Below are 27,483 nucleotides of genomic sequence, written 5' to 3' on the forward strand. Positions count from 1 at the left end.
CTGACTGGCGGGTCTACATGGAGCACCTAGGCAGGGAAACAGACTCTGCCGTATGCCTGGGTATCCTGAGGCACCAGGGCCTGGGCCTCTTGGGGTGGAGAGGGGCTGGCTGGTGGGTCTGTAATGAGTGCCCAAATGGGGCATGAACCTCTGGGGAGGGGGCGGGCGGGTCTGGCTGTGGTTCTGTGAGGAGCGGCCAGATGGGGCAGGCACTTGGGGAGCGGTACTGCCTGGCAGGTCTGCACAGAGCACTCAGGTAGTGCGGAAGGCTCTGCCAAATGCCTGGCTGACCTGTGGTGCCAGTCAAGGCAGAATGGGCGCCCTGAGCACCACAAAAGAGACCACAGGTGTGTGTAGGGAGTGCAGGTGATGGGGCCAAAGGCAGCTTCTGGTTCAAAGAAGTGCTCTGAGTTGTCCTGGGAATCGGAAGACAGACTTTATACCCCTATTTGGCCCCCAAATCTCCCCCCTCAGTGATCTCCATGTAGCTCCAGGCATGAGCTACCTATCTGCTCGCCATCTTGGCCTCTCTCTCTCCTTCTCTCTTAAAAAAAAAAAAAATTTACTAAATCACTTAAATTCCTCTACTTAATATGTGAAAAGTTATCTATACTAATCACCCCCTTTATTTTCATGTTATTGTCAATAAATTGTTTTAGCCCAGATTTTTTATGTTAGTAGTTTGTTTTATTATAATATGTATTCAGATGATTGTTCAGTGTCAACATTTTGGAAATTTAGGCTAATTTCATTTGTTGACTTTTTAGAGAACTCCCTTTCACATTTCTTGCAGGGCTTGTCATATGGCTATAAATTGTTTTGATTTCTGTTTATTTGGAAATAATTAGGTTACCTTCATTTTTGAATGACAGTTTTGCTGAGTATATTATTTCTGATTGATAGTTCTTTTCTTTCAAGGCATTGTAGCTGTCACCACATTGCCTTCTTGTTCAGATAGTTTCTCGTGAGAAATCAACATTTAATCTTATTTAGCCTCTTTCGTAAATGACATTTCCTTTATCCCATGCAACTCTCATAAGTCTTTATCTTTGTATCTGAAAAGTTCGATTATGATATATCTTGGGGTGTTTTAGGGTTTGACATATATGGAGTTTAGATGCTTTCTGCCATTGTTTCTTCAAAAATGTTTTCTGGAGTTTGTGTCCTCTCTTCTCTTTCTGGAATTCCTATTATGTGTATATTATTTCTCATGATGCTGTCCCACTGAAACCTTATGCTCAATTTCCCCCCTTGTTCCTCGAACTGAGCAATCTCAGAGTCTGTCTTCTAGTTTGCTGATTCTTCCTTCCATTGTTTTGATTCTACTTCTGTATTCTTACATGGAATAGTTTATTTCTGTTATTTTATTATTAAGCTTCGGAATTTCTAGTTGCTTTTTATGTAAGGTTTCTATCTCTATTATATTTCTTGTTTTCCTCTATTATTTTTCTGAATTATTCTAAAAACATCCTCCTATTTTTCCTTTATCTCACTGAGAAAATAATACTCATTTTTCTGTGCCTTTATTGAGAATTTCATAGCAAAATGTGTCTGAAATATTAGGTTTGCCTTTCATTGGTTAGTAAACAGAAAACATCCACTGCCCTGAACAGCCACCACATATCTTTCACAACTCCTTCCAAAAGTTTCTCTTCCTCTTTCTGCTCTTTCTGTTCATCAGTGCTAAGCGATGCGATGTAAATGAGTTTCTGAGAGACTACTGTATCAGCCAACACACCTAATTTTGCCACCCAAATATCAGCCAACACACCTAATTTTACCACAAAAATGGCATAAAAATGTGTTGAAAAACTTGGTTTATATGAGTATCCTTCTGGTACTGTTTGTTGAGGCCCCACACTCAAAAGAACCTAATGATGGTTTTACCACTACGCACCCGGTCCACAATGACACAGATTTGAATGCATTCGATAGCTGGATTGCACTGAGGGGTATCTGGTCTGGGCACTCCATCAACATCTGTTACTACCTGAGGGATGTTGCTAAGGTTTCTGTCAGGTCCCACCCACACCCCTTCCCTGGTCTACATAGTGGCACAGGCCTTGCCAAATGGCTATGGAGGCAGTTATCTTTACTCAGTATGATGGACAAGTGTAGTCTTGAACAACTGAAGGGAAAATATTTTAATCTGTGATCACCTACTTTATCAAGTATTCTCTTTCAAATATTTTTAGAACTAGGCTTTAGCTTGTGGGTGATTTTAATTCCATTGTTTACCTTTTAAGTTGGCATACTGCCAGTTTTCAACTCATTAGGGGCTTTGAACTGTGTGGTTTATTGGACACTTGCTGTTTATTGTACATTTTGTTAATCCTGTTAAGAACATTATTTAACTTACTACGTATAATACTGGGAGGTCATATAAATTTTTATTTCCAGCTTATAGGTGAGGAAACTAAAGTTGCAATGAGGTTAAGTAACTTGTCAAAGGCCATAGCTAGAAAAGTGGTAGAGTCAGGTTATGAGCCAATTTGGTCTACCTGCAAGGCTAATGTTCAAAGCTATTATTAACTTGATACTTTGCCTGGATGCATGTCATGTGTCTAGGGATAGATTTCATGTATTTTTAGTGGAAAAGAGGGGGCAGAAAATGAGAAAAATTATCCTATTAAAAACAGAATCCAAGGGTGAACTCTTATTTCTGAATTTCATCAAGCTTTATATTAGATAAAAGGTGTGATAAATGAGATGGATCTACAAAACAAAAGAGTATGATCTTGAACAAATCAACTAAAGTCCTTAGACCTATGCTTCCATATTTATAACATGGCATTTAGAATTTGGGTTTGAAAGAAAGAAAGATATCCTTTCTCAGTTGGCCTTTTTGGGGTGGTAGTGATGGAGGGAAGACAAGAAGGAAAAGGGATAGCCTGAGAAACTTTTTCCAACTTTGGTTTTTAAACCTTGTTTATACATTTCAAGACACCCAAGTATGTTGCCTTTGAGTTATAAAGTTTTAATTGTAAAGTTGGAACATAAATTTAGACTGCTAAATGAATCACAAGTCAGTGATAAGACCAAGTGCTTCAAGGTTCATGTGGTGGAAAGGATTTTAGGCAGGATTCTATAAGAAAAGTTTAAAGGACAGAAGGTAGTATTTAGGGATTAAGTGATTCAGCCAGGGATTTGTACATGTGAGAACCAGGACAAGTTGGCAGAACTTCACAGGGCTGCTTTATTTTTCCATATTTTGTGAGTTTTCTATCTTTGACATAAAGCTGTCTTTCCACTTTCCTATCTCTTATTTTAGTGGAAAATAATTGTTTTCCTTCTCTATCAGATTTCTTTCTTACACAGGCATCATCTTTTTCAGGCTTTACAGAATGCTAACTGAATTTATATTGATGATCAACAAATTAATTGAATATCTACTCAGGGTCAAGTATACTTCTAGGCACTGGATAGCAGCATAATCTGCTAAAATGGAGTGGCATTCTATGAGAAGGTGATAGATTACAAATGTGTGTGTGTATGAGGATGTATACCGGTACAGATAGGAACTGAAAATCCAGGGAATCCAGGGTGGATGAGCCCTACAGGACCAGTGGTGTGAGTGGCGAAACAGGGAGGGTAAAGGGAGAGTGGGTAGGAAAGAGGGAAGTGATTACAAGGAACTATATGTGACCTCCTCCCTGGGGGACAGACAACCAAAAAGTGGGTGAAGGGAGATGTCGGACAGGGCAAGATATGACAAAATACCAATTTATAAACTATCAAGGGCTCATGAGGGAGGGGGGAGCGGAGAGGGAAGGGAAAAATGAGGACCTAATGTTGAGGGTTTAAGTGGAGAGAAAATGTTTTGAGAATGATGTACAAATGCACTTTATACAATTGATGTGTGTATGGATTGTGATAACAGTTGTATGAGCCCCTAATAAAATGTTTAAAAAAATTAAATTAAATTAAAAAAATATTGCTAAATCCTTTCGAGAATAAAAAGGAGACTAAGAGGAAAAGGAAGAACAGAGTGTGATATTTCAGAAAGAGTGGGGTCTGGAAGTTCTATCAGTGAACGTGGCATTTAAGAAGAGACCTGGATGAAATAAAGGAATGAGTCATTCAACTGTCTAGGAGCAGAGTGCTCTAGTAGAATGGTTTCCCAGTAAGAATGAGCGCAATGTGATCAAGAATTAAAAGGCTAGTAGGCTCTAACACAGTGGGAAAGCATGGTGAGAGGGGTAAGCTAGTCAGGAATCTATTTAAGTATTATGAGGAGTTTAATTTTACTCTGTGGGCGAAGGGAAGGCAGTGAAGAGTTTAGGGTAAGCTCTGAAAATTGATATTCTGGAGGTGATATAGATTTTGATGGTGACAAATTCAAAGCTATGGATATGGCAATGGGAACCTAGTGTGAGGTGTAGGAAATGTTTCCTGGAGAAAATGAATCAAAGTCATATGTGTGGTTACCTACCTGGGTGTTACTGTGATCATCACAGTGGACTTCAGATTCACAAATAATGATGATATGAGGAAATGAGGACAGTGTATGGAATCGAAGTAATATAGTGATTAAAGGGAGGGGCAAGATGTTAGTGGATGACAAAAGGAAAGCAGATAGGAAATAAGCACACCAGCTGGTGTGATCACAAGGCATTGAAGGGATCAGGTACCAGACACCAAAGAACAAAAACCATCATTGTGTGCTCACCTTCCCTATACAAACACTGAAGACAAATGTGTGCATAAGTAAGTGTGGTGAAGAAGGCTGATGGTGCCTGGCTATCGAGAGATATAGCATATAGGGTCTTAAGGGCTTGAAGGTAAACAGGCGGCCATCTAGCCCAGAAGCAACAAAGCCCACATGGAAGAAACACACCAGCCTGTATGATCACAAGGGGTTGAAGGGACCATGTATCAAGTACCAAAGAACAAAATATCATATCATCATGAATGAGGGGGAGTGTAGTGTAGGGAACCAATGCCCATCTGTAGACAACTGGACATCCCTTGCAGAAGGGGAGTGGGGAGGAGACGAGCCACTCAGTGTGCAGTGCAGCATCGACGAAACACACAACTTTGCTCTAGTTCTTAAATGTTCCCACCCCCACCAACCCCACTATCATTATCCCAATTCTACATTACAAACCTGATTAGACCAGGGGATGTACAGTGGTGCAAATAGGAACTGAAACACACAGAATCCAGAACAGATGATCCCCTCAGGACCAGTGGTGAGAGTGGTGATACTGTGAGGGTGGTGGGTAGGTGGGGTAGAAAGGGGGAACCCCTCTCAAGGATATAACCTCCTCCCTGGGGGATGGCCAACAGAAAAGTGGGTGAAGGGAGACATAAATATGGCAAAATAATAATAATATGTAAATTATCAAGGGTTCATAAGGGAGGGCTGAGAAGGGAGGGAAAAAATGAAAAATGAGGAGCTGATTCCAAGAGCCCTAGTGGAAAGCAAATGCTTTGAGAATAATGAGGGCAACAAATATACAGGTGGACTTTACACAATTGATGTATGTATGAATTGTGATAAGAGTTGTATGAGCCCCCAATAAAATGACTTAAAAAAAAAGATTCCAATGGGAAAATTTAAAAAGGAAAGCAGATAGCAGGTGATCTAATTAGATGACAGGAGTTTCAAAAGAGCTTATATTTTAGGAGAATAATAACACACATTTGAAAGTGCTTGTGTGTATCCAGAAAAATACCCACTTTTATGTTCCCCAAATATGTGACTTTAAACATAAAATTGCTTCATCTAAGAGGGCTGTCAGTAGAGGGGTATTATTATGGAATCTATGTTCTGAATGTGCTGGAGGTTAGTTTCCATCCAGAGAGAGGTTACAGGCAAGGTTTTCAACCTGTGTGATTTTCATGCACAGAAGACCCTTGGCAATGTTTTTGTTGTTACAGCTGGGAACCAATGATTAAATGCACAGCTGTAAACTAGGAAAATTGGTAGTTTGAAGCTAACAGCATATTAGGAGAAAGACTTGGTAATCTGCTTCCATAAGGATTATTTAAAAAATTAATTGCCTTCCTGTGCATCCATCAGTTTTTTCCAACCTACTTCTTACAGGATATTGTGTTTGCCTACATCCAAGTTAACAGATACTTTTTTGGGAGGTTTGTAAAACTTAAAAACAATAAAGATAAGTACTATTATATACACAATCCTGCATTAACTGGTATCTATGAGTAGATGCTTGGGTAGACACACAGCCTTAAAAGGTATTGGAGGAAGAGTTGGTGTATAACCATGGGAAAAAATGTGTGTGTTTGACAGAGAATATTTGTGTATGTTATTTACCTTTGCTGAAAATGCATACATGAATTTGGTGAAACACGGGATAAAATTCTTGAAACTACTTAAACTTAACCAAACACTTTGAGGGTAGGAGTAGCTGGGCCTGGGGGCTCAGTTCCAGTGTCTCATGGGATACCAATGTCAATTAGCATCACCTAGTTTACAAAAACAGTTGGCTACATCGTACTTTGATGAGTAGCCAAAGGGGTCCTAACATCTTCTAAACTGCCTTCTAAGGTGGACAAAAGAAGAATGATGAAAATCTAAGACACATGGAAACAGTTAATCCAATGGGCTAATGATAAGCTGAAATATCAATCTCTACAACAGAAGTAGATGGTTCCCAGTTATCAATACCATCTGCTCTGAAAAGAATCGCATTAGAAGGTCCTAGATAGGGTAGGAGAAAAATGTAGAACTAAACCTAAACCATAAAAGGTACCAGGCCTACTGATCAGCTAGAGATAGATAGAACTACAAGACTATATCAGATCTTGAACTGAACTCACTCCCATGTTGGAATAATCAAAAGGGCAGTTTTCCCCCAAGGACAAAAATTCAGAGATGTAGGAAAGAGGAAACAGAGAGAAAAAATGGAATTAGTGATGGTACATTGAGGACATTTCAATGGATGGGTTGAAACAAAATGCGTATGAATTGTTTGTGAATTGTTGAATATAAAACTGATCCATCCAAGCTACAAGAGCTCATAATTCCTTCTCTTCCATGTTGTTCAGTAGCTCTTTTGATAATATTTGATGTGATGTGCCCATACACCCACACACTTACACACATGAAAGATCCTGTCTCATATTTTTTGATATACCACAATCTCTATGGTATAGGAAATATCTATTTAGTATGTGGCTATTTTCAGCCATTGTATAAGATGTGTCCAGTGGATATACTGTTATGATGACTAATCAATTGAAAATTAAGGGCTGTGGTTTCATACTGTGTTAGTCAGGTTTGACTAGAAAAACAAGTTCATTGATACTCATATGTGTGTAAGAGAGAACTTTATATCAAAAAACAATTTTACATAAAGAAAACATCCCAGCCCAGTCCAGATCAAGTCCATAAGTTCGATATTACCCCATAGGTTGATACTAGTCCATAAATTCCTCTTCAGACTCATGCAGCCATGCAATGAGGCTGAATGCAGAAAGATCACAAGCTAGTGGGTGGAAAGTCCTGTGAATCCAGTGGTGGAATGCAGTGGCGGTAGAAGCATCTTAGCCCTGGGGTGAGTCTCCATGTGGCTCCTCCAGCTCCAAGGCTCTGACTGCATCAATCTAGCTCCCTGTGGCTTGTCAGTGGGAAGACAAAGCAGAAAAAGAGAACATCTGGCCTCCAGTGAGCTATTTATCTCCTTTGCAACTCGAAATGTGGTCACCAAGCTGCAACCTGATTGACAGGCTACACTCCACCCTTTTGCAAGTTGACAGATTATGTAATTGCCAAACATATATACCCAGTTCTAATTACATGTAGGTAAGCTCCAAACTAAGTTTTGTAGGAAAAAGTATTTTCCCTAAAAAACTGTAGACCAGTATATATACTCTAATGACCTGAAAGAATGAAGCCACCAGGCAGACTTTTTTGTCACTACCAGTATATCAGGGGCAGAGTTTTAGATTAGGAAAATCAGCCTTTGTAAACCCTATAGAACACAGCTCTACTCTGACAGACCTGGATTGCTGCAAGTTGAAATTGACTAGATGGGAAATCCATGGCTACTAATTACTATTGCTTTAAAGGAGGTACTGGGTTATGCAATGAGTTTATGCATTTGGTTACTAGCCAAGGTGTTGTTGTTAGGTACCATCGAGTTGGCTCTGACCAATTGCGACTCTATGAACAACAGAACAAAACACTGCACTGTCCTGTGAAATCTTCACAATTGTTCCCAGGCGTGAGCTCATTGATGCACTGTATTAATTCAGCTCACTGAGAACCTTCCTCTGTTTCTCTGATATGCCACTTTACTAAGCATGATGAGGGACTGATCTCTTCTGATAATATGTCCACAGTATGTAAGACAAAGTCTTGCCATCCTTGCCTCTGAGGAGAACTCTGGATTTACTTCTTCCAACATGGATTGGTGTTGTTAGTTTGAGTCAACAGAGGGTTTTCCTAAGAAAACTCTGGTGAACTACTTCTGAAGCCTCAGCCATAGAAAATCCTGTGGTGCACAGTTCTACTCTGACACACATGGGGTTGCTAAGAGTCAAGAATGACTAGTTAGCAACTAGTGTGGGTTGTATTACTTTACAAAGATGTGAATGTAAGAAAATTGTATGAAGTTTGAGTCTATGCAGTGACAACCAGTTGGTGTGCTGACAGAATTTGAACAGATACATATTTGATTGTGTTAACATACAGATCTAAACCTTCTTTCATATAAGTCTGAGCTGAGTGGTTTTTATATATATATTTTTTTCAAGTATCACAATGTTTATTGATAGATACAAGTATATAAAATCAGGGCATGAACATGACTTGATAAATTAAGTAGACTTAATTTCAATACTATAATAAGAGGGACCAATTAAAATTCTCACCATTTGTTTCACACCCACAAAAACGAGTGGTTTTTATATTTTAAAAGTTTAAAAAAATCCACCAGAAAGCAACCAAAAGAAGACATAGCAATAGAGACATTAAGTGGCTCATAAAGTCTAACAAATTTACTAATGAATCCTTTGCAGAAAAAAAGTCTGGTGATGATATAAAACAATACTTGGTTTTTCAGTTCTTGCTATGATGTAAATCATAGAATAATACTTTTGTCATAGAATCATAGCACTGTGTTCAGACATATTTATTGATACTTCTTATTGGCAAAACACATTTATATTGGAATAAACATAGTCATATACAGGAGAATAAGGGGGGTCGGAATGGAGACCCCCATCAGTAGACAATTGTACATCCCCTCACAGAAGGGTCACAGAGAAGGAATGAGCCAGCATGCAGTATAGCACCAACAAAACACACAACATTCCTTTAGCCCTTTCATAGTTCCTCCCTGCCTCCCCTGCATTTTACAAATCTGGCTAGACCAGAGCAAGTACACTGGCACAGACAAGAACTCTCAACACTAAGAATCCAGGACAGATAAACCCCTCAGGACTGATCATGAGAGTAGCGATACCAAGACTACAGGGGAAAGGTGGTGGAAGAAAGGGAACCTGATCTTAATGATCAATGTGCAACACCCTCCCCCACCCCCACCCCCTCCCCAGGGTGATGAACAACAGAAATGTGGGTGAAGGGATATAGCAGACAGCTTAAAATATGAAAATAAAACTAATTTTCCCACCCATGAGGGTGGGAGAAAGAGGGAGCTGATACTAAGCGCTCAAGAAGATAGAAAATGGTTTGAAAATGATGATGGCAGCATGTATACAAATGTGCTTGATCAAATTGATGTATGGATTGTTATAAGACCTGTAAGAGCCTTCAATAATATGATTTATTAAAATAAACGAGGTGTCAGCTAAATCCACATGGAAGAAACACACAAGCATGTGTGATCCAATAATTGTAAATTAAAAAATTCAAATGCAGAGAAGGGAATGGAAGCTGTAGATGATGGTAAAAGCCCAAAATTCATTTTTAGGGTCTCCAATGTGGGTCAAGCCTCTGACGAATCCCCTCTGACTATGGACAAGACATGGGAAAGGCCTTGTTCTCAGAGAGGAAGTCTTGCTGTTCTTGTCTCTTAGGAGCATTCTGGTTGTACTGCAGCTAAGATAGATTTTTTTTTGTTCTTTTGACAGTTCATGGTACTTTCAGTATTCTTCACCAGCACCCTAACTTGAAGACATTGATTCTTCGTTGGTCTTTCTTATTCAGAGGAGATCAGCTGTGTTTAGGGTGGCAGGGCGCTAGACTGGTCTTCCTTATTCATTGTCCAACTTACAGATGCATATGAGGTGATTGGAAATACCATGACCTGGGTCAGGTACACCTTAGTTCTCAAAGTAACATCCTTCATTTGCAACACTTTAAAGAGGTCTTGCGCAACAGATTCACCCAGTGCAATGCATTGATCTTTTGCCTTCTGCTTCCATGAGCATTGAGTATGGATCCAAGCAAGACTAAATCCTTGAGAACCTCATTTTCCTTTTCCATTTATCATGAGGATACATATTGAACCAACGGTGAGGATTTTGGTCTTCTTGGCATTGAGCTGTAACCCATACTGAAATACAATCTTTGATCTTTATCAGGAAGTGCTTCAAGTCCTTTTCACTTTTAGCAAGCAAGGTTGTGCCATCTGTATTTTACAGGTTTTAATAAGCCTTTCTCCAATCCTGATGCTACAGTCTTCATATAATCCAACTTCTCTGATTATTTACTTGGCATGCAAATGGAATAAGAACAGTGAGAAAATACAACCCTGACACACAGCTTTCCTTATTGTAAACCATGCTGTATTCCCTTGTTCTGTTTGCACAATTGCTTTTGATCCATGTGCAAGTTCTACATGAGCATAGCTTCCAGCAACCTAACAATTTTCAGACCATCATAGTATGTAACACTGAAAGACACTTGGTGGGATTAGTAAGGCATGGGGATATTAAACAATTAAAATTATGCAAATCATTATTTAATTAAAATCTTATATTACACAAAGGTACTATGGAAAGATGTGAAAGGGGTATGTTAGAGGTCATTGAAGACTTCTCTGGATAAGTAATTCAATCCAAAGTTTTATGATTATTTGTATCATATTGGGGCTGTGGGGTGGGATGACAAGTAATGAGGGAACAGGGCTTCTACAGGGATGCTATAAGCTTTCATTTCCTTCTGTAGTATTTTATGAATAAACAAGCTAAATAAATTCCTGAAGCTTAAAGAACTAGTGGTGTCAAATGGACTTGAAACTAGGCTCATGGCCTTAACCCTGGCAAAGATTACAATTTCATCATAATCTAGGGACACAAAAAACACTATTGATGGGCTTTGGGTCCACTTTGCCCTCCCCCTCATTCCCATTGATATGATTTTGTTTGTTTGTTTGTTTTGTTTTGGGTCTTTGGTGCTTGATACCTGATGAACAGCAGAACAGTGGGTGAAGTGAGACAGCAGTTGGTGTAAGACATGAAAAAAAAAAGAAATTATCAAGGGAACATGGGGGAGGAAGTGGGGGAGGGAAGAAAAAATGAGGAGCTGATACCAAGGGCTCAAATAGAAAGAAAATATTTTGAAAAAGATGACAACATATATACATATGTGTTTGACACAATAGATATATATATGGATTGTGATAAGAGCCTCCAATAAAATAAAAATAAAATAAAAAGACTTCTCAGGTTTATTGTGGTAAAAAGTGATCTCTCGTGTTTATTGTGCATATTTCATCATGTTTAGTGCAATACCATAAACCTTGAGAAGCATCGCACAAACAATGCTGGGAATGCTCCAGAAAGAAAAGTCATGATGTTACAAGAATGCTGAGTTGTTTGATACATGTCGCAGATGGAGATCTACAATTGTCATTGCCCATCATTTCAAGATGAATGCATCCAGCATAACAAACATGTAAAAAAGGAAAAGGACGTTTGTGAGACTGTTGCTGCAACAATACTGTAAGCAGGTGTTGAAAACTGCACTTTTTGCAAAATGTCTTTTTATCTGACATTGAAAATGCAGCTTTTATGTGGATTCAGTATATAATACATACACCATACATAATATGTATTAACTGACTGTGTTTCATTGGTGACCATTCCGATCAACACTAGGCTATTCATAGTTATGTTCTTGGTGAGCCAAAAGTTATATGCTCTTTTTTGACTGTGGTGGGGTTTGGGGTCCCCAACCTCTGATTTTTTTCTTGGGTCAACTGTACCTCTTCAGAAAACTATTTGCAGGGTAAATGCAGAGAAGCAGGATAAACAATGAAATCCAAAAGGTCGGGGCTTCTTCGGATGGAAGAAGGTGTACTGCTTACTATGGTTCATTGTCTCTTGGGCAGGAGGTCTTTTGAGGTGGAGAAACATACCAGATCTGCCTCTCCACACGTGGCATTTCGTGCACAATAATCTCTGAGCTATTTGTTATTTCCCCACTCTGAGTGTGAGAGGTTCCTCTCGTGTAGCAGGTAGTGGCCTTGGAAACAGTGTTGCTCCCTTGCTGTGTTTATCAGGCTCCTCTCCTCTGGGGGCTGTCTGAGCTCCGTGCTCTGCCAGCACTGTCTCTAATGACCCTGTGTCTTTCCTCCGCAGGGCGGACTCTGCTGGAGAAGTTATTCAGCCAGCAGGAAAACGGGCCTCCAGAAGAAGCAGAGAAGTTTTGCTCCCGGATCATCGCCATGGGTCTTCTGCTTCCTTTTAGTGATTGCTTCAGGGAACCGTGTGATCAGAATATCCAGTCAAGCTCGGCTCCATTCGATGTGAGTAGGAGAATTAGCTTCTGCCTATAAGACAGTTTGCAGTAGAATGAACAGCTCTGTGTGGGTTTCCCCAGTCATGTATAATTAATAAAACAAAGCTGGGACACCTGCTTTCTTTTCTGCAGCAAGGTATTATGTCTGATTGTATAGTTTTGGCGTGCTGGGGTATTCATAATTATTTCCCTATACTCAGCAAGTGTCCTTTTAGAAAAACCGGTGGTTGCTCTTTTTTTTTTTTTTTAATTAATGATTATTTAATTTCCCTTTGGATCAAATACACAATATTTATTCTCTTTTCAAATTTAGTACCATTACATAACTCTTATAAATATTTTTGTATCCTACAGAATATTGTTGAAGATAGCCTTATCCACTTCTTTAAACATGTTAAATGCATATCTAAACTATCCATTCTGAGGTACCATATTGCCTTAAGATCTTGTAGGTATCAACTCTAAGATTCTATTTTTTCCCCTTACTTTTATTGGGGGCTCTTACATCTAATATCACAATCCATACATTCATCCAGTGTGTCAAACACATTTGTACATAAGCCACCATCATCATTTTCAAAACATTCTCTTCCCACTTGAGCCTCTGATATCAGCTCCCCATTTCTTCCCCCTCCATTCCCCACCCACCCACCCTCCCTCACGAGCCCTTGATAAGTATAGATTATTATTTTCATATCTTACATTGTCCTCCGTCGCCCCTCACCCACTTTTCCATTATTCCTCCCTCTGGGAAGGGGTTATAGATTGATCCTTGTGATTGATTCCCCCTTTCTCGCCCCACCATCCCCTAATCCTCCTGGTATCTCTACTCTCATTGTTGGCTGGTAGCAGCTCTTCAGAGTTTCCTAGCCTGCTTTAATCGGTGCTTATCTCAAAGTTGTGTTAAGTCAGTATTCCTGACTTTGTGAAGCATTAGTATTCTTTCAGATGCAAATCCACAGGCCCACGCACCGTGCCCAGTGTGTCCAAGGTTTCTGCGGTCCTAAAATGTGATTTCCTTATGTTCATAACTCATTTGTGTATTAAATATTGACATGAAGCAGCATTGTCTGCTTTTTCCCCCAGTTTCCCTTCACCAAGAGAGTTAATACAGCGGAACAGTAATTCAAAAGACATATTCATAATTCATAACGAGTGTCAGCACAGCTGGATTTTCCTTTTCAAGCCAGAGTATTGCTAATCTTTCTCAGGTATGTGGTACATTTGTAACATTGGCTTTGATGAATATATATCTAAAGACCAAATGTAAGAATTCTCATACAAGAATTTTTCATAAGGTCTGGTTGGCTCAGTTGTGTGGGGCTCAGTGTAACATAGACAGAATATAACAGATTATCTTCCATATGAGTTACTTAACATTTGTTCCATTGAGTCCAATGAAACTTCCTTCTCTGCGTCATCCTTTTAAAATATGCATGCTATTGATCGAGGAGTAAAGATTTCTGAAGACCTGGATAAAAACAAGTTGTAGTAGTAAAGAATACAGTGTATGTATTTTCCTCCCTCCCCTTTCCTGATCACAACTTGTGATCACTCTTGACCAATCATCAGAATTAGGAAAATCAATCAGTGGTCCCATAAAATATTGTTAAGATTTTATTAATGATTCTCATTTGAAAGAAATCCCTCAGATGTTCCATGACTTGTGAAATTGCCTTCGTAAGACTTTCTCTTGGTTATTTTTTCCTGGTGTAAATTTTTTTCTAAATGACAGTCCACCTGGCTATGACTACTGCTATTGTTAGCTGCTTTTGTGTAGAAATCATGGGTGCTCCATACACATTGGAACAGAACAAACAGAGAAGAACAGAACACTGCCAGATTCTGCCCCACTCATATGATTGGTTGCTTATTGGACTATCATGATCCATAAGGTTTGCATTGGCTGATTATCAGAATTGTGTCACCTGGCCTGTCTGTCGTCTTTGTCCATCTTAGTCTGGAAGCTCTGTTGAAGCTGGTTCAGTATCATATGAACATGAATATCTCCACTGAGGGTGATAGCAGCACATGAAGTACATCGCTGCCCTCTCTCGTGAAAGGCAAGGATTCTACCAGCAAGGCAGCAATGCTAGCTATATCTCCTTTTCTTCTAGGAAGAACTGGGTAATTTTAAAAGCCCCCCTCCCCCTTCCCTCTGTGAGAGATATGTATATGTATAAACCACAACTGATTATTATCATGGTCTAAAAGTGTGGTAGAACTGCTTTCTAGAAGACACATCAATGTGGCAAATTGTAATTATAATAAACAGCACAGACAATGGCAGACTCTAATGATGGCTACCACTTTTTGAGTAAAACTCTTCTCAAGTTTGCTACATTATTTTTCTTTTGAAGCTCAGAACTAAATAACTTCATCAGTCAATATGTATAGAATTGTAATAAATGGATAGCAAAAAAACATAAACACGTTGATCCCATTCCTCTCTTTTAATGATCCAGTTACTTTTCTTGTGTCACTCCTGCCCCCATCCTCCTATGAGACAAATAACTGACTTCCAGCTGGGTGAGTTTGGATAACAGCAGAGGGTGGAATAGTGAGTAAAAAGCAAAAGGCAAATAAATAACATATTTTAATATAACATACAGTAATTTTATATGATTTTATATATATATATATATAAATATATATATTTGCCTCTGTACTATACTTCCACCCATTTTCTAAACTAAACTGAAATCAAATAAGAAATCTAAGGTACTGTATATGCAGAAAGCTACTGGTGGGGAATGAGAAGGAATGTAGTTATCTATGGGAAGAGATGTTACTGCTAATTAGTCTAGCTGTTTATTTCCAGAAAATAGCTGTTGATAGGATTTCTTGCCAGCAATTCTCTTGAGGATAGTTGCCCTTTGAGATAGATCACCCTGTGGGAATAAGCTTATAACTTGTGTTCAGTCAGCCCCCTGACTTTGCTCTCTTCCCTAAAAAACATTTAATCAGTCCCATCTTGTCCTCTCTCCCTTTACACTTGTGATCAGAGACATGAAGGACTCCAGTTTAGAGATTTTTCTAATGCAGCTTATTATAGACTACCTTCTTTTGTCAACCCTTCTAATTTTTTAGCCCCAAGTTATTGTATGCATTTAACAGGGCCTAACATTTTGTTTTATAGAATGTTGTAGAAAATAAAAAGGACTTCATATTCATATTTAAACAGATTATTTCAATCTGTTTAAAGATTAGAGAATTTAAAAAATAAATGATGGATTTGAGTGGTGATATTAATTCACTTACAAAATTCTACCCACTTCATTTTATATACTACACAGTGTTTTAAGCTTTGGAGATCAGGGTAAAGAGAGAGAAAACAAGACGTAATTTAATTCCTATCAGATACTAGTAAATGCTGAATGATATGATGAAATGAATAGGGTAGAGTGAATTTTGGGGAAAGCTTCCTAAGCACATTTTGGTGAGGATAAAAATGATGTGGTGTGACATGCCTGGCCTGACACCTTCCCACCCTCCCTCCCCACACTGGGGTGAAACACGAAGGGAGCACAACAGAGCAGCAAGGGAAACAAAGCAATGAAATCCCCAAGGAATCCTAAAAGTAGACTCAGGAGCAGGGCTTGGTACCTCATCAGACTTGATCAGAAAATATTCATCAACAAACAGACCTAGAACTATTTATGTGGGCTTTTTCTTTCTTTCTTCCATGTGTATCTATATAAGATAGGCAGGATAAACAATCCCAAGAATAAAACAATGGGACTGATGGTTTCAGAGTGACATGGGAGAGGGGAGGTGGTGGAAAGGAAGGAAGGAGGGGGAGCCAACAAATCTAGGGACAAGGGAACAAATGATCTAAAATTGATGGTACGAAGGGCATAGATTTCCTGTGGGGTTTGATCAAGTGCAATGTAGCTGAGAGGAATTACTGAGAGAATGAAGGTCAAACACAATAGTGGGACAGAAGGAAAGTAAAAGAAATAGAGGAAAGAACTAGGAGGCAAAGGACATTTATAGAGGTATAAATATAGGCATGCACATATGTAAATATATTAATATATAATAATAGGGAGATAGGTCTATGTACCTATATTTATATGTTAAGAATTAAGGTAGCAGATGGACATTGGGCCTCTACTCAAGTACTCCCTCTGTGTAAGAACACTTTGTTCTAATAACCTGATATTTTGTGATGCTCTCCTTCCTAACATGATCACTGAAGACAAAATGGGTGCATAAGCTAATTTGGTGAAGAAAGTTGATGGTGCCTGGCTATTAAAAGATATAACATCTGGAGTCTTAAAGGCTTAAAGATAAACAAGTGGCCATGTATTTGGAAAGAAACAATGCCCACATGGAAGAAGCACACCAGCCTATGTGATCACAGGGGGTTGACAAAATTGGGTATCAGTCATCAGAAGACACAAAACAATTATATCAATGAAAATGAGGGGGCACAGAGTGGAGAATGAAAGCCCATCTGTATACAATTGAACTTCCCCTCACAGAAGGGTCACAAGGAAGAAATGAGCCAGCCAGGGTACAATATAGCACCAAAAATACATACAACATTCCTCTAGCTCTTTAATGCTTTCTCCCACTATCATGACACCAGTTCTACATTACAAATGTGGCTAGACCAGAGCATGTGCAATGGTACAGATAATAGCTCTTGACACACAGAATCCAGGACAGATAAACCCCTCAGGAACAATAATTGGAGTAGTGATGCCATGAGGGTGGGGTGAAATTGGGGAGAGCAAGGAGGAACTGATCACAATGATTGACATATAACCACCCCCACCCCTACCTCCAAGTGATGAACAACAGAAACATGAGAGAAGGGAGACAGTGGATGGCATAACATAAAAAGATAATAATAATAATTCATAAGTTATTAAGGGTTCATGAGGGTGGGACGGTGAGGGAGAGAGGAAAAAAATGAGGAGCTGATAGCAAGGGCTCAAGTAGAATGAAAATGTTTTGAAAGAGATGATGGCAACATATGTACAACATATGCTTTACCCAATGGCTGTATGAATTGTTATAAGAGCCCCCAATAAAATAATTTATTAAGATTTTTGAAAAAGGATGATGAGAAGGAATTATGGGTGAGGTATGAGAGTACAATGCTGTCATTATTTAATATCACTCTTCTAACCATAGTTTCTGTACCTTCCACCAAATACCCTTTCCTGGTGGGTCTGAGTAAGAGAGAGTGAGGGAAAACAGTGATATGAGTGATTGGTAACAGAGTCAAATGAGATACCATCCTGCTGAAAATAAAATCAGCCATCTCAGAAGTAGTAAAACATGTAGGGGCTGGAGGGGGAGCCATGGGAATCTCACTCCCAGAAAGAGAAGTGTTAGGATCAGAGCACACTCTTTGGAACCTGAGATGCTTTCACACCGAGCCTCTTTGATCCATGATATAGCTGTGACACCAGAGTAAAGAGGAATAAAGAGGAGCAAGAGCTTGGGACAGAGCAGTAAAGTTCCCATCCCACAAAGCAGATAAAACTGAATGCTTTGGGGCATGAGACTGACTTGTGGAGTGTGGTGCCTCTGGGCACTTAATTGGGGAAGTTGGATTGGCTCACCCACAGAATTAGAGATGAGTGTCTTTGGGTTGCGGCTGGCTTGTACTAGAGTGGCATGCCCTTTGGGCATTAATTAGCAGCCCTAAAAGAGTTTTGTAACATTGCTTTAGCAAGGCTGAGGTCAGAGAAAGGCCTGCCTGAAGGCGTGACAGAGAAGAGAGAGTATCCTGAGCATTTCTCGCCTTTGTTCCCACTGTAACCTGTTAACTTCCTAATAATCTCCATAATCACGAACATTGTCTATGATGTCTGTGTGGCTAGTCTGTGTGGCTATTGCAATGAATTATCAAACTCATCTGAAAAGCAGAATGCAGGGAAAGTAGAATGCCAAAAGAAGAAAGGTTGGTCTCAGACTAGGGGTAAGAAGGGTGTAGACATGTTTGACCTCTGTCTTGTGATAACCTGCCATATCAGTTAGTTGTGGCCTCCACACATTACCTCGCAGAAAAAATTCTATGAAAAACTGGCAGACAACACAAGGGGCCTGACAAGAGTGCAAGTGTGGCTTAATTGAGAAACAGCCTTGTGTTGATCTGGGTTGCCTAGTGAAACAAATCCAGAGATACTACATATGTGTGTAAGAGAGAGTTTTATATTTTTATAACAAAGAGCTGGAGGAGCATCACACCAGTGCCGAGATGCTTCCCCCATCATGGGATTCACAAGACTTTTTCACCCTTTGACCTGTGATCTTCCTGCATTCAGCATCATTGCATGTGCTGTGCGTATCTGAAGAGAAATTTATGGACTAATATCAGATATATGGGCCAATACAAAACTTAGGGACTTGATCTGGATTTGGCTGGGATGTTTTCTCAACATACAATTGCTCTTTGATATAAAGCTCTCTCTTAGTCAACGCTGACTAATATATTGGGTAGACTCTGATAGGTTTATTGTGCCAACTAGTGTGTTAGGGTTCTCTAGAGAAACAAAGCCAGAACATTTATGACTTTATATGGATAGGAATAGAGATAGATATATACATAAACAGCATGAAGGAATATAGCAGCTACTTAGTCCACACAGCGGTACAGAGGTCTCAGTTCAACACACTTCCTTAGAACAGTTTATATACTGGAAGTCCTTCAACTCAAGAGGGCTGCTGGGTCAAAGAAGCAGACAGCTGTGTCTTCCCAAGAGCAAGGCAGGCAGTCCAGCCACAGGCAGAAACAGCAGGGCGGGTCACCAAGAGTCAACAGCTCGAGAGCTTAGCAAAGCAGGCCTGGATGGGATATCGAGTTCAAGCAATCAGGATGACAGGATCTGAGAGCCTCAAGCTCAAGTGATGTATAACAGCAGTGTGGCGAAGCAGGTCTCAAAGGAACCTCAAGTTCTAGCAGCATGATCCATACACTACACAGGTAGTGTAGCTCAAAAGTTGAGGCAGAAAACTAGCTAAAACAGCAGCACACTGGTCCTATCACCATAGAGCAAGAGAGAGAGGGGTGGGTCTTGCCAAGCCATTTATCTCTTTGCCATCCAAACTGTTACCTTATTAATCCCACATGTTCCTATTGGCCAAGTTGGCACAATAAACCTATCTTTCACACATAGGTACATGGGGGCAGAGTCTAATCAGGCCACCGCTTGATTAGAGGGCAATGAGACAAATGGCTTTCCAAGGCTGCCCCCTTCCTTTTTCTTCCCTGGTGGTCAGACCAGTGCTCTGCTTCCTGAGCTAGTCCTTTGCCTCAACTGTGTGCTGTTACTGTTGGCTGAGTCAACCCATGGATCATGTTGCCTTGATGTGCATCACTAGAATGTGAAGTTCCATCAAGACATGCTTCTCCATGCTTCTTGAGAATCCATTGGGACAGCTTGGCTCCCATGCTACTGGCTTCTGCTATGCCTCAACTTCTCATCTTCCTGCTGTTGGTACCCCAATTGTTGGTGCCATAATGTGTTAGTCTGGGTTGACTAGTGAAACACATTTAGATACACTCATATGTATAAGAAAGAGCTTTATATTGAAGAGTAATTGCATATTAAGAAAACATCTAGCCCAGTCTAGATCAAAGTCCATAAGCCCAATATTAGCCCATAAGTCTGATACTAGTCCATAAATTCCTCTTCAGACTCACACAGCACAGGCCGGTGGGTGAATAGTCTGGTGGATCCAGTGTCAGTGGAAGACCTATAGGTGTGGTTCTCCACATGGCTCCTCCAGCTCTCTGAGTGTCTCAACTGCAGAAAAAACAAGTAGTGAGGGAGTATGTGGCCTGCTTCCAGGGAGAAAGAGAAGAAGTTTCCTTAATCCTCATGGGAAGGCCACACCCTCAAGGAGGCAGCATCAGGCCTGATTGACAAACTAGACTCTACCGCTACACTTATTTATCAAGTTGACATGAAATTATGTAACTATCACAGACGTGGTAGTTAAAGATTGGTAAAATGATGATTGAAAAGTCACAGAAGTCCCACATAGGGTCTTGAAAGCCTTAGAAGGATATGGAATTTTTTTTTTTTTTTGAAAATTGGAAGCTTGTGGAAAGTTTTGTGCAAGTAAAATAATTTATATACTTTATGGTCCATTTGGATTACTCTGTCTGGCCTTTAGATAATAGAGTTGAGGGGAATAAAAATAGAAGCTGGTTTACCAGTTGGTTATTGCAATACTTGAGTGAGAGATAACAGCAATAACTTGGATCAGGATGGTGGTGAGAGAGGGATAAACAATCTGTGGATGTGGGATAGATTCTGGAAATAGAGCTGGTATGATCTCTGGTGATTTAGATATGGAGAAAGGAGGAAAGAAATTAAAGATAACTTCTTGATGTTTTATCCTAAGCAACTGGGTAGATTGTGCAATTTTCTGCAATGGAGACAGCAAGTCAATTTTGGTGGAATTAAGACAGAGCTAGTGTTGCTCATATATTTATCGTGAAAAAAATGAAAAAGTAAAAGAAAAAGAAAAGAAGCACTCTGTAAAACTAATATGTAGCATGATTTAACTTTTGCTAGGTAGAATGAGACTTCAAATTATTTCAGCCCCCAAAGGTCTGTTATTAACTTTCATAAAATAGAAATACAGATAGAATTTCTTTAAGAACTCAGTGATTTTATCTTGTTATCTCTTTCCTGTTTCTATTATTAATCTGGGGATTCAGAAGCTGCTGAATTTTCATTTACAGATAGTATGCTCACCTTTGACTTTGGCTTCTGTCACCCCTTCAACCCCATCTACTCTGATTTACAGGATTACCATGAGTTAGAATTCATTCAATGGTATTGGATTCAGGGTTTCTGGTTTGTATCACAAATAGAGTTCTAACTTAGAGGTATTCCAAGGTAATAGGAAGAAACAGGTAATGGTTCTGCTTGCTACTTGCTTTTTAGTAGATTGTATTGTTGAGTATGAGATTATGGTCTTTATTGTGGTCTGAGGAAAGGCTCGCAAGTGGAATCACTTCTCCAGTGATTGGTCTCTCCTGAAAATTTGTCCACAGTATATGAGACAAAGTCTAAGGAGCCTTGCCTCTAAAGAGCATTCTGGTTTTACATTTTCCAAGATAAATTGGTTTCTTCTTTTGGCATTCTGTGGTATTTTCAATATTCTTCAACAGCACCATAATTCAAAGACATCAATTCTTTTTCAATCTTTGTAAGTAGATCTGTTTACTTAGGTCATATTCATCAGCAGCTGTTTTTCACCAAACCACAGTTATATTGTATATATGTAAATTATTTATTAATTAGCAAAATTTAAAGGATTTCTTCAGTTATAACAGTCAGATATTGCATTATCCATTTACTGCACAAAAACTTGAGCCTTCTTTACCCAAGGATTCGGCAGGAGTATATGACTACCTATATTTCTTTAATGTTTTATGAGCTATTAGACCTTAAATGTATTTTAGTAGAATATTTTTGGATGCTGCAATTTTGAAATAATCCCTGCACTTGTGAGATGAGCAAGAGCTCCTGGATCATGTAGATTTGGACACTAGTAAGTCCTGAATGACAGAGATGGAAGATATAAAAGTTAAAGCCAAAAGGGAAATGTGATCTTACTCCTGTTGAAAATCAAGTCATTAATTAAAACTAATAATAGCAACAAAATCAATACCAGACAATCAGTATATTTTAACCACTATTGTTAATAATTAGATAAAGTTTCACTGCTATTCATAAGATTTTCAGTGGCTAATTACTCCAAAGTGGACAGTCTATTCTTTCTTCTTAGTCTGTTCTTAGTTTGGAAGCTCTTCTGAAACTTGTTTATGTAGTAAGGTGACGCTGGTGGCATTTGAAATACCAGTGACATAGCTTCCAGCATCACAGCAACACTCAAGCCACCCCAGTACAACAAACTGACAGACAAATGATAGCATCAGTATTGGAGAAAGGCTTATTAACCTGTGAAATGCATGTGGAACAACTTTGCTTGCTGAAAATGAGGAAGACTTGAAGCAGTTGCTGATAAAGATGTAAGATTGTAGGCTTCTCGGTGTAAAGGAAAGAAAAATCTTCACAACTGAACCAATAGGTAATATTATGATAAATGGAGAAAAAAATGAAGTTGGCAAGGATTTCATCTTGCTTAAATCCACAATCAACACTCATGGAAGCAACAGTCAAAGGTCAATCGAAGCAGTGCACTGGGCAAATATGCTGTAAAAGTCCTCTTTAAAGATGTTACTTTGAGAGAAACGATGTACAAATGCGCTTTACACAATTGATGTGTGTATGGATTGGGATAACAGTTGTATGAGCCCCTAATAAAATGTTAAAAAAAAAAAAAAAAAATGAAAAAAAAAAAAAAAAGATGTTACTTTGAGGACTAACCCATGGACACAAGCCATGGTATCTTCAATCACTTTATATGCATGTGAAAATTGGACACTGAGTAAGGAAGACTGATGAAAAATTGATTCATTTGGATTATAGTGTGAAGAATATTGAAAATACCATGAAATGCCAAAAGAACAAACAGGTTTGTCTTGGAAAATGTAAAATGAGACGCTTTATATATATATATATATATTTTTTTTAATTGACATAACCTACACATTCCAATATATCCATTCACATACAATTCTGTGTTTCAATCCCTTTGGGTTTGAATACTATCAGCTCCCCTTTCCTCCCCTTCCCCCCCTCATCCCATACCCTCAGGGAACCACCACTCCTGTGACTGTTTCTGAGGGGACATCCATGCTGACCTTCGTTACAGAGAGATCCTAAATATGCAAAAGAACATAAGCAAATCTAACGTAATCAAGGAGGTAAAACACATAAAACCTTACTGGTAAGGGGAGGAAATAGTAAAGAACTAGAGGCTAGTTATGTGGTTCATCAGTGCCATACCACACCCTGGCTCTATAATCCGTTACATGTGGCCCTTTGGGAGGGACTGTCCAGTCATCTTGCAGGTGGATATGGGGTCATCATTGCATTCAAGCCCCTTCACATCAAGTTGGTTGTATGTTTTTGAACTTCTCTTTAGAAGCAAGGATGGCTAGACTTCATCTCACTTACTTTGGGCATGTTATTAGGATAGACTGCTCCCTGGAAAAGGACATTATGCTTACTAAAGTAAAAGGTCAGGGAAAAAGAAGATGGCCATCAGCAAGGTAACATAGTGGCTGAAACGATGGACTCAAACATAACAATTATGAGGATGGTTCAGATCCACCAGGGAGGTGTTTTGTTTTTTCACACTTAGTGTTGCTATGAGCTGGAAGAGACTCAACATCATCTAACATGGCCAGAAAGAATTATAAGCAAACAAATTTGAGTCCTCCAGAGCAGGAAGAATACTGATACTATTTAGTCTTCTCTGAGAAGCAGTAGAAAGCAGTATCATTTCTCAGAACTAAGAGAACACATCCACTACCTGTCAGTCACCTTGATTTACTGTGGTGCTTTGTGTGTTACTATGATGTAAGAACTTATGCCACTGGTATTTCAAATTCCAGCAGAGTTACTCACAGTGGATAGATCTCAGTGGTGCTTCTATATATATAGACTAAGACAAATTGGTAAAAAACAAAACAAACATTCAGTAAGTTGCCAATAACACTTCCTGGATTAAAACAGCCTATTGTTTTATACAGTGCCAAAAAATGAGCCACTGAGGCTCAAAGGCACAAAAAGTACAGAGTGACCACAACAATGGACAAGAATATGCCAATCATGAAATTGGTGCAGGTTTGAGTCTGCTTTGTTCTGTTACACATGGTGTTGTCATGAGTTGGAACCATCTTAAGGGCAAATAACAATAAATCTATTTGCATATATGTGTGCACATCTACATTATGTGAGGGGTGTGTGTAAATATATTTGGTTTATTTTTTGAAACACTGTATAATATCATAAATTTGCTTTTGTTTTAAGTGTAGTATTAAATTATATTTAATTTACAAACTTGGTTTTAAAATCATATTGACTAACATTTTCCCTTGTGAACATCCCTTTAATCCCAATATTAAACCCTCGCCATCAAATCTATTTGGACACATTGCGACTCTGCAGGACAGAATAGAGCGACCGGATTGGGATTCCGGGACAGAATCTTTTTTTTTTTCTCTTTCTTTTCAGTTTTATGGGTACATAATCTACATCATACAATTCAGTCATCTTATCATGTCAAGAAGAATTGTACAATCATTACCACAATTAATTTATGAACATTTTCTTTCTTTTTTTCCATGATTAAGTCACCTTTAAAATCAGTTGTGAAATCACATTCAGTTCTAGTGTTCCTCCCTCACACCAACATGGTTTACTTCCAAAATCCCCTCTCCCTCCCCCTCTCCCCACTACCCACCATTATATCCCCTACAAACCCTTACATCAATTACTGTCTCTATGCATCTACTCCTTCTGTACTTCACAAACTGGTAAGCCCAACAGGAACAAAGAACAAAAATTAAATGAGGTTGTAAGGATAAAACAATAGTAGTGTGAGTATAAAGATAAAAATACCAAAATGAGTGAGAAAGAAAAGACCTCATCGATATTTAAAAAGCTAGGGAAGGAATTTTTGTCATGGAATCAGAGAAAGCTCCTTGCACAAAGAACAAATACAGGTTGAGTCTAGCGGGTGGGGTGGGGGGGGGGTGGGCAACTGGTCAAGTATCAAGTTTGATCCAGCGGAATCAGGATTACAATGATCTATGTTTGATCATAAGACTGTTCCAGACCTTTCCCTGCAAGCTAGACAGATCTACCAGATGCTTAATCTGCAGATGGGTTTTGGACTCCCACTGTCCTCCACAGCTTTCCCCAAATTGGGTGTTTGCAATTTTAGCTCAGATACTTTCCCCTTTGTCATATTTGAATGTTGTTATTGTCATCTTTCCATCACACAAGCTAGTGTGCTTCTTCCATGTGGACTTTGTTGACTCCTCCCTTAGATGACTGCTTATTTGAATAAAATCCTTTAAGACTCCAGACACCATTCTGATTGATAGCCAGGTACCATGTGCTCTCTTCACCACACTTTGCTATAGTACCCTTATCTTCAGTGATCATTTCATGAAGGCAAGTATTGATCGGGGCCATGCTATCAGAACTAGCTGTTTGTGGGTTGGAGGTAGATTTAAGTATGAGCCCAGAATCCATCTGCTTGTCCATGGAATAGCCATGGCCAAGATTTACTTTGGCGATCATCTTATTACAAAATTGAACCTCCATACAACCAACTATGTCGGCACTAGCAACAAACCAACTAGCAAATAATCAAACAAACAAAGTTAAAATAAAACAAAATGAAAAAACGAAAGGCAGGAAAACAAAAACCCATATAAACAAAAAAGTACATCATTGGCAATCATCTCCCTAGGGTATAAGGCAATTGCACTGATGAGATTAATTTTCCCAATCATAGAGCACTCTGGACACAGAATTCTATACAAGTACGGATCTACCTTGGGCCACAATCCATGAGTTGTTTCCCCCGCGCCCCCCACCCACCCACCCCCACCACACACACTTTGATCTCCCATTCTACTGAGCTCTGCTTACCCATACCTTTGTATGGGGCTTGGTACCGGGTGGGGGGGTGGGGGGAGGACGGGACTTCCTGGCTCAATTCTTCCATGTGTAATTCTCTACCCAACAGATCAAAACCTGTCATGTCACTGTGAGGCAGGTATCAAGGAACTAAATATATGGTGATTCTTTCCATTATGTAAATATGGAAATATATGGTCCCTTTCCATTAGACACCCCTCGAGCTGGGGATTCCCCCCAAGGTCAAGTGACTGCCACTTCCACAATCCCAGGGCTGCACTCACTGCTTCCTCTCCCTTCCGAATACCTCAGTCCTCAGTCCAAGGGTGCAGGTATCTTCGAGTTAGGGCTTAGTTCATTCAACAGACCTCTATAGTAAGTCTTCTGGTGTAGCCCCTGCATTATGCCATGTCACCTGCTGCATGGTCAGCATCATCCCAGGTCATTAAGCTGTTTAGTACATGGCATAGTTCACTAAGGTTTGAGTAGAAATGTATTCTTAGAATTTACCTAGGATCATAAAATCTGCTCCATTATCCCCCTAGGTTCTCTATAGTCATTGTTTAGCACCCCTTCCTGATCTACAGTTACTGCTCCCCAATCATCCACTATATTCACCAAGAGAATTATCAGTGTCTCTTCCAAATGTGGATGTTCCCCTCCCCTGCTCTTAGCTTGGTTCTCCAGCAAGGGTTTCCATCCAATCCTATGGGATGCTCCTTGATTTGCCTCAGCATTGTCTTTATGTTTCCGCCCTCTTGAGGGAGTGACCCCAGACAATGTGAGGTCTCCTTCAAGTTGGCTCATGTGGAGTGCACAAAAGGGAGGAGATAAATGGTTCATGGCTGGTAGGTTGTCTTCTCCCCTTTTGTTCAGGCATTGTTCCCAAGATTTGCTTAATTGGTTTTTCTTATAGTACTGGATTCATACAATACTTGTCCTTTTGTGATTGACTTTCTTTTCTCAGCATATTGGTTTCCAGGTTCTTCATATCATGCAGTATTTCATGCTTTCATCACTGTTTTGGGGGGATGCATAGTATTCGATTGTGTGTATGCACCACTGTTTCAAGATGCAGTCTTTATAGGAGTAGAGTGCCATATCTTTATTCTGAGTGGCTGATGGCTTCAAACCACTGACCAGGCGAATGTACACTGCACCGTGAGGCTTCCTTAATCTCAATATACAGACCCCCAAACCCACTGCCATTGAATCAATGCTGACCCATAGTGACTCTAAAGAGCATTTATGAGCATATGAATCTTTATG

General features: G+C 39.4%; 1 protein-coding gene across 1 annotated transcript in view; it reads left to right on the plus strand.

Moving 5' to 3' along the window:
* Positions 1-27,483, plus strand: part of FMN2 (formin 2) — a 409,490-nt gene that overhangs the window by 70,031 nt on the left and 311,976 nt on the right. The window contains exon 2 of the mRNA XM_045294279.1: positions 12,517-12,683. Within this exon, the coding sequence (XP_045150214.1) occupies positions 12,517-12,683 (167 nt within the window). The remainder of the gene's footprint in view (positions 1-12,516; positions 12,684-27,483) is intronic.

Source organism: Echinops telfairi, unplaced genomic scaffold, assembly GCF_000313985.2.
Source record: "Echinops telfairi isolate 266 unplaced genomic scaffold, ASM31398v2 ScPeMD7_3509;HRSCAF=4178, whole genome shotgun sequence".
Classification (NCBI taxonomy): domain Eukaryota; kingdom Metazoa; phylum Chordata; class Mammalia; order Afrosoricida; family Tenrecidae; genus Echinops; species Echinops telfairi.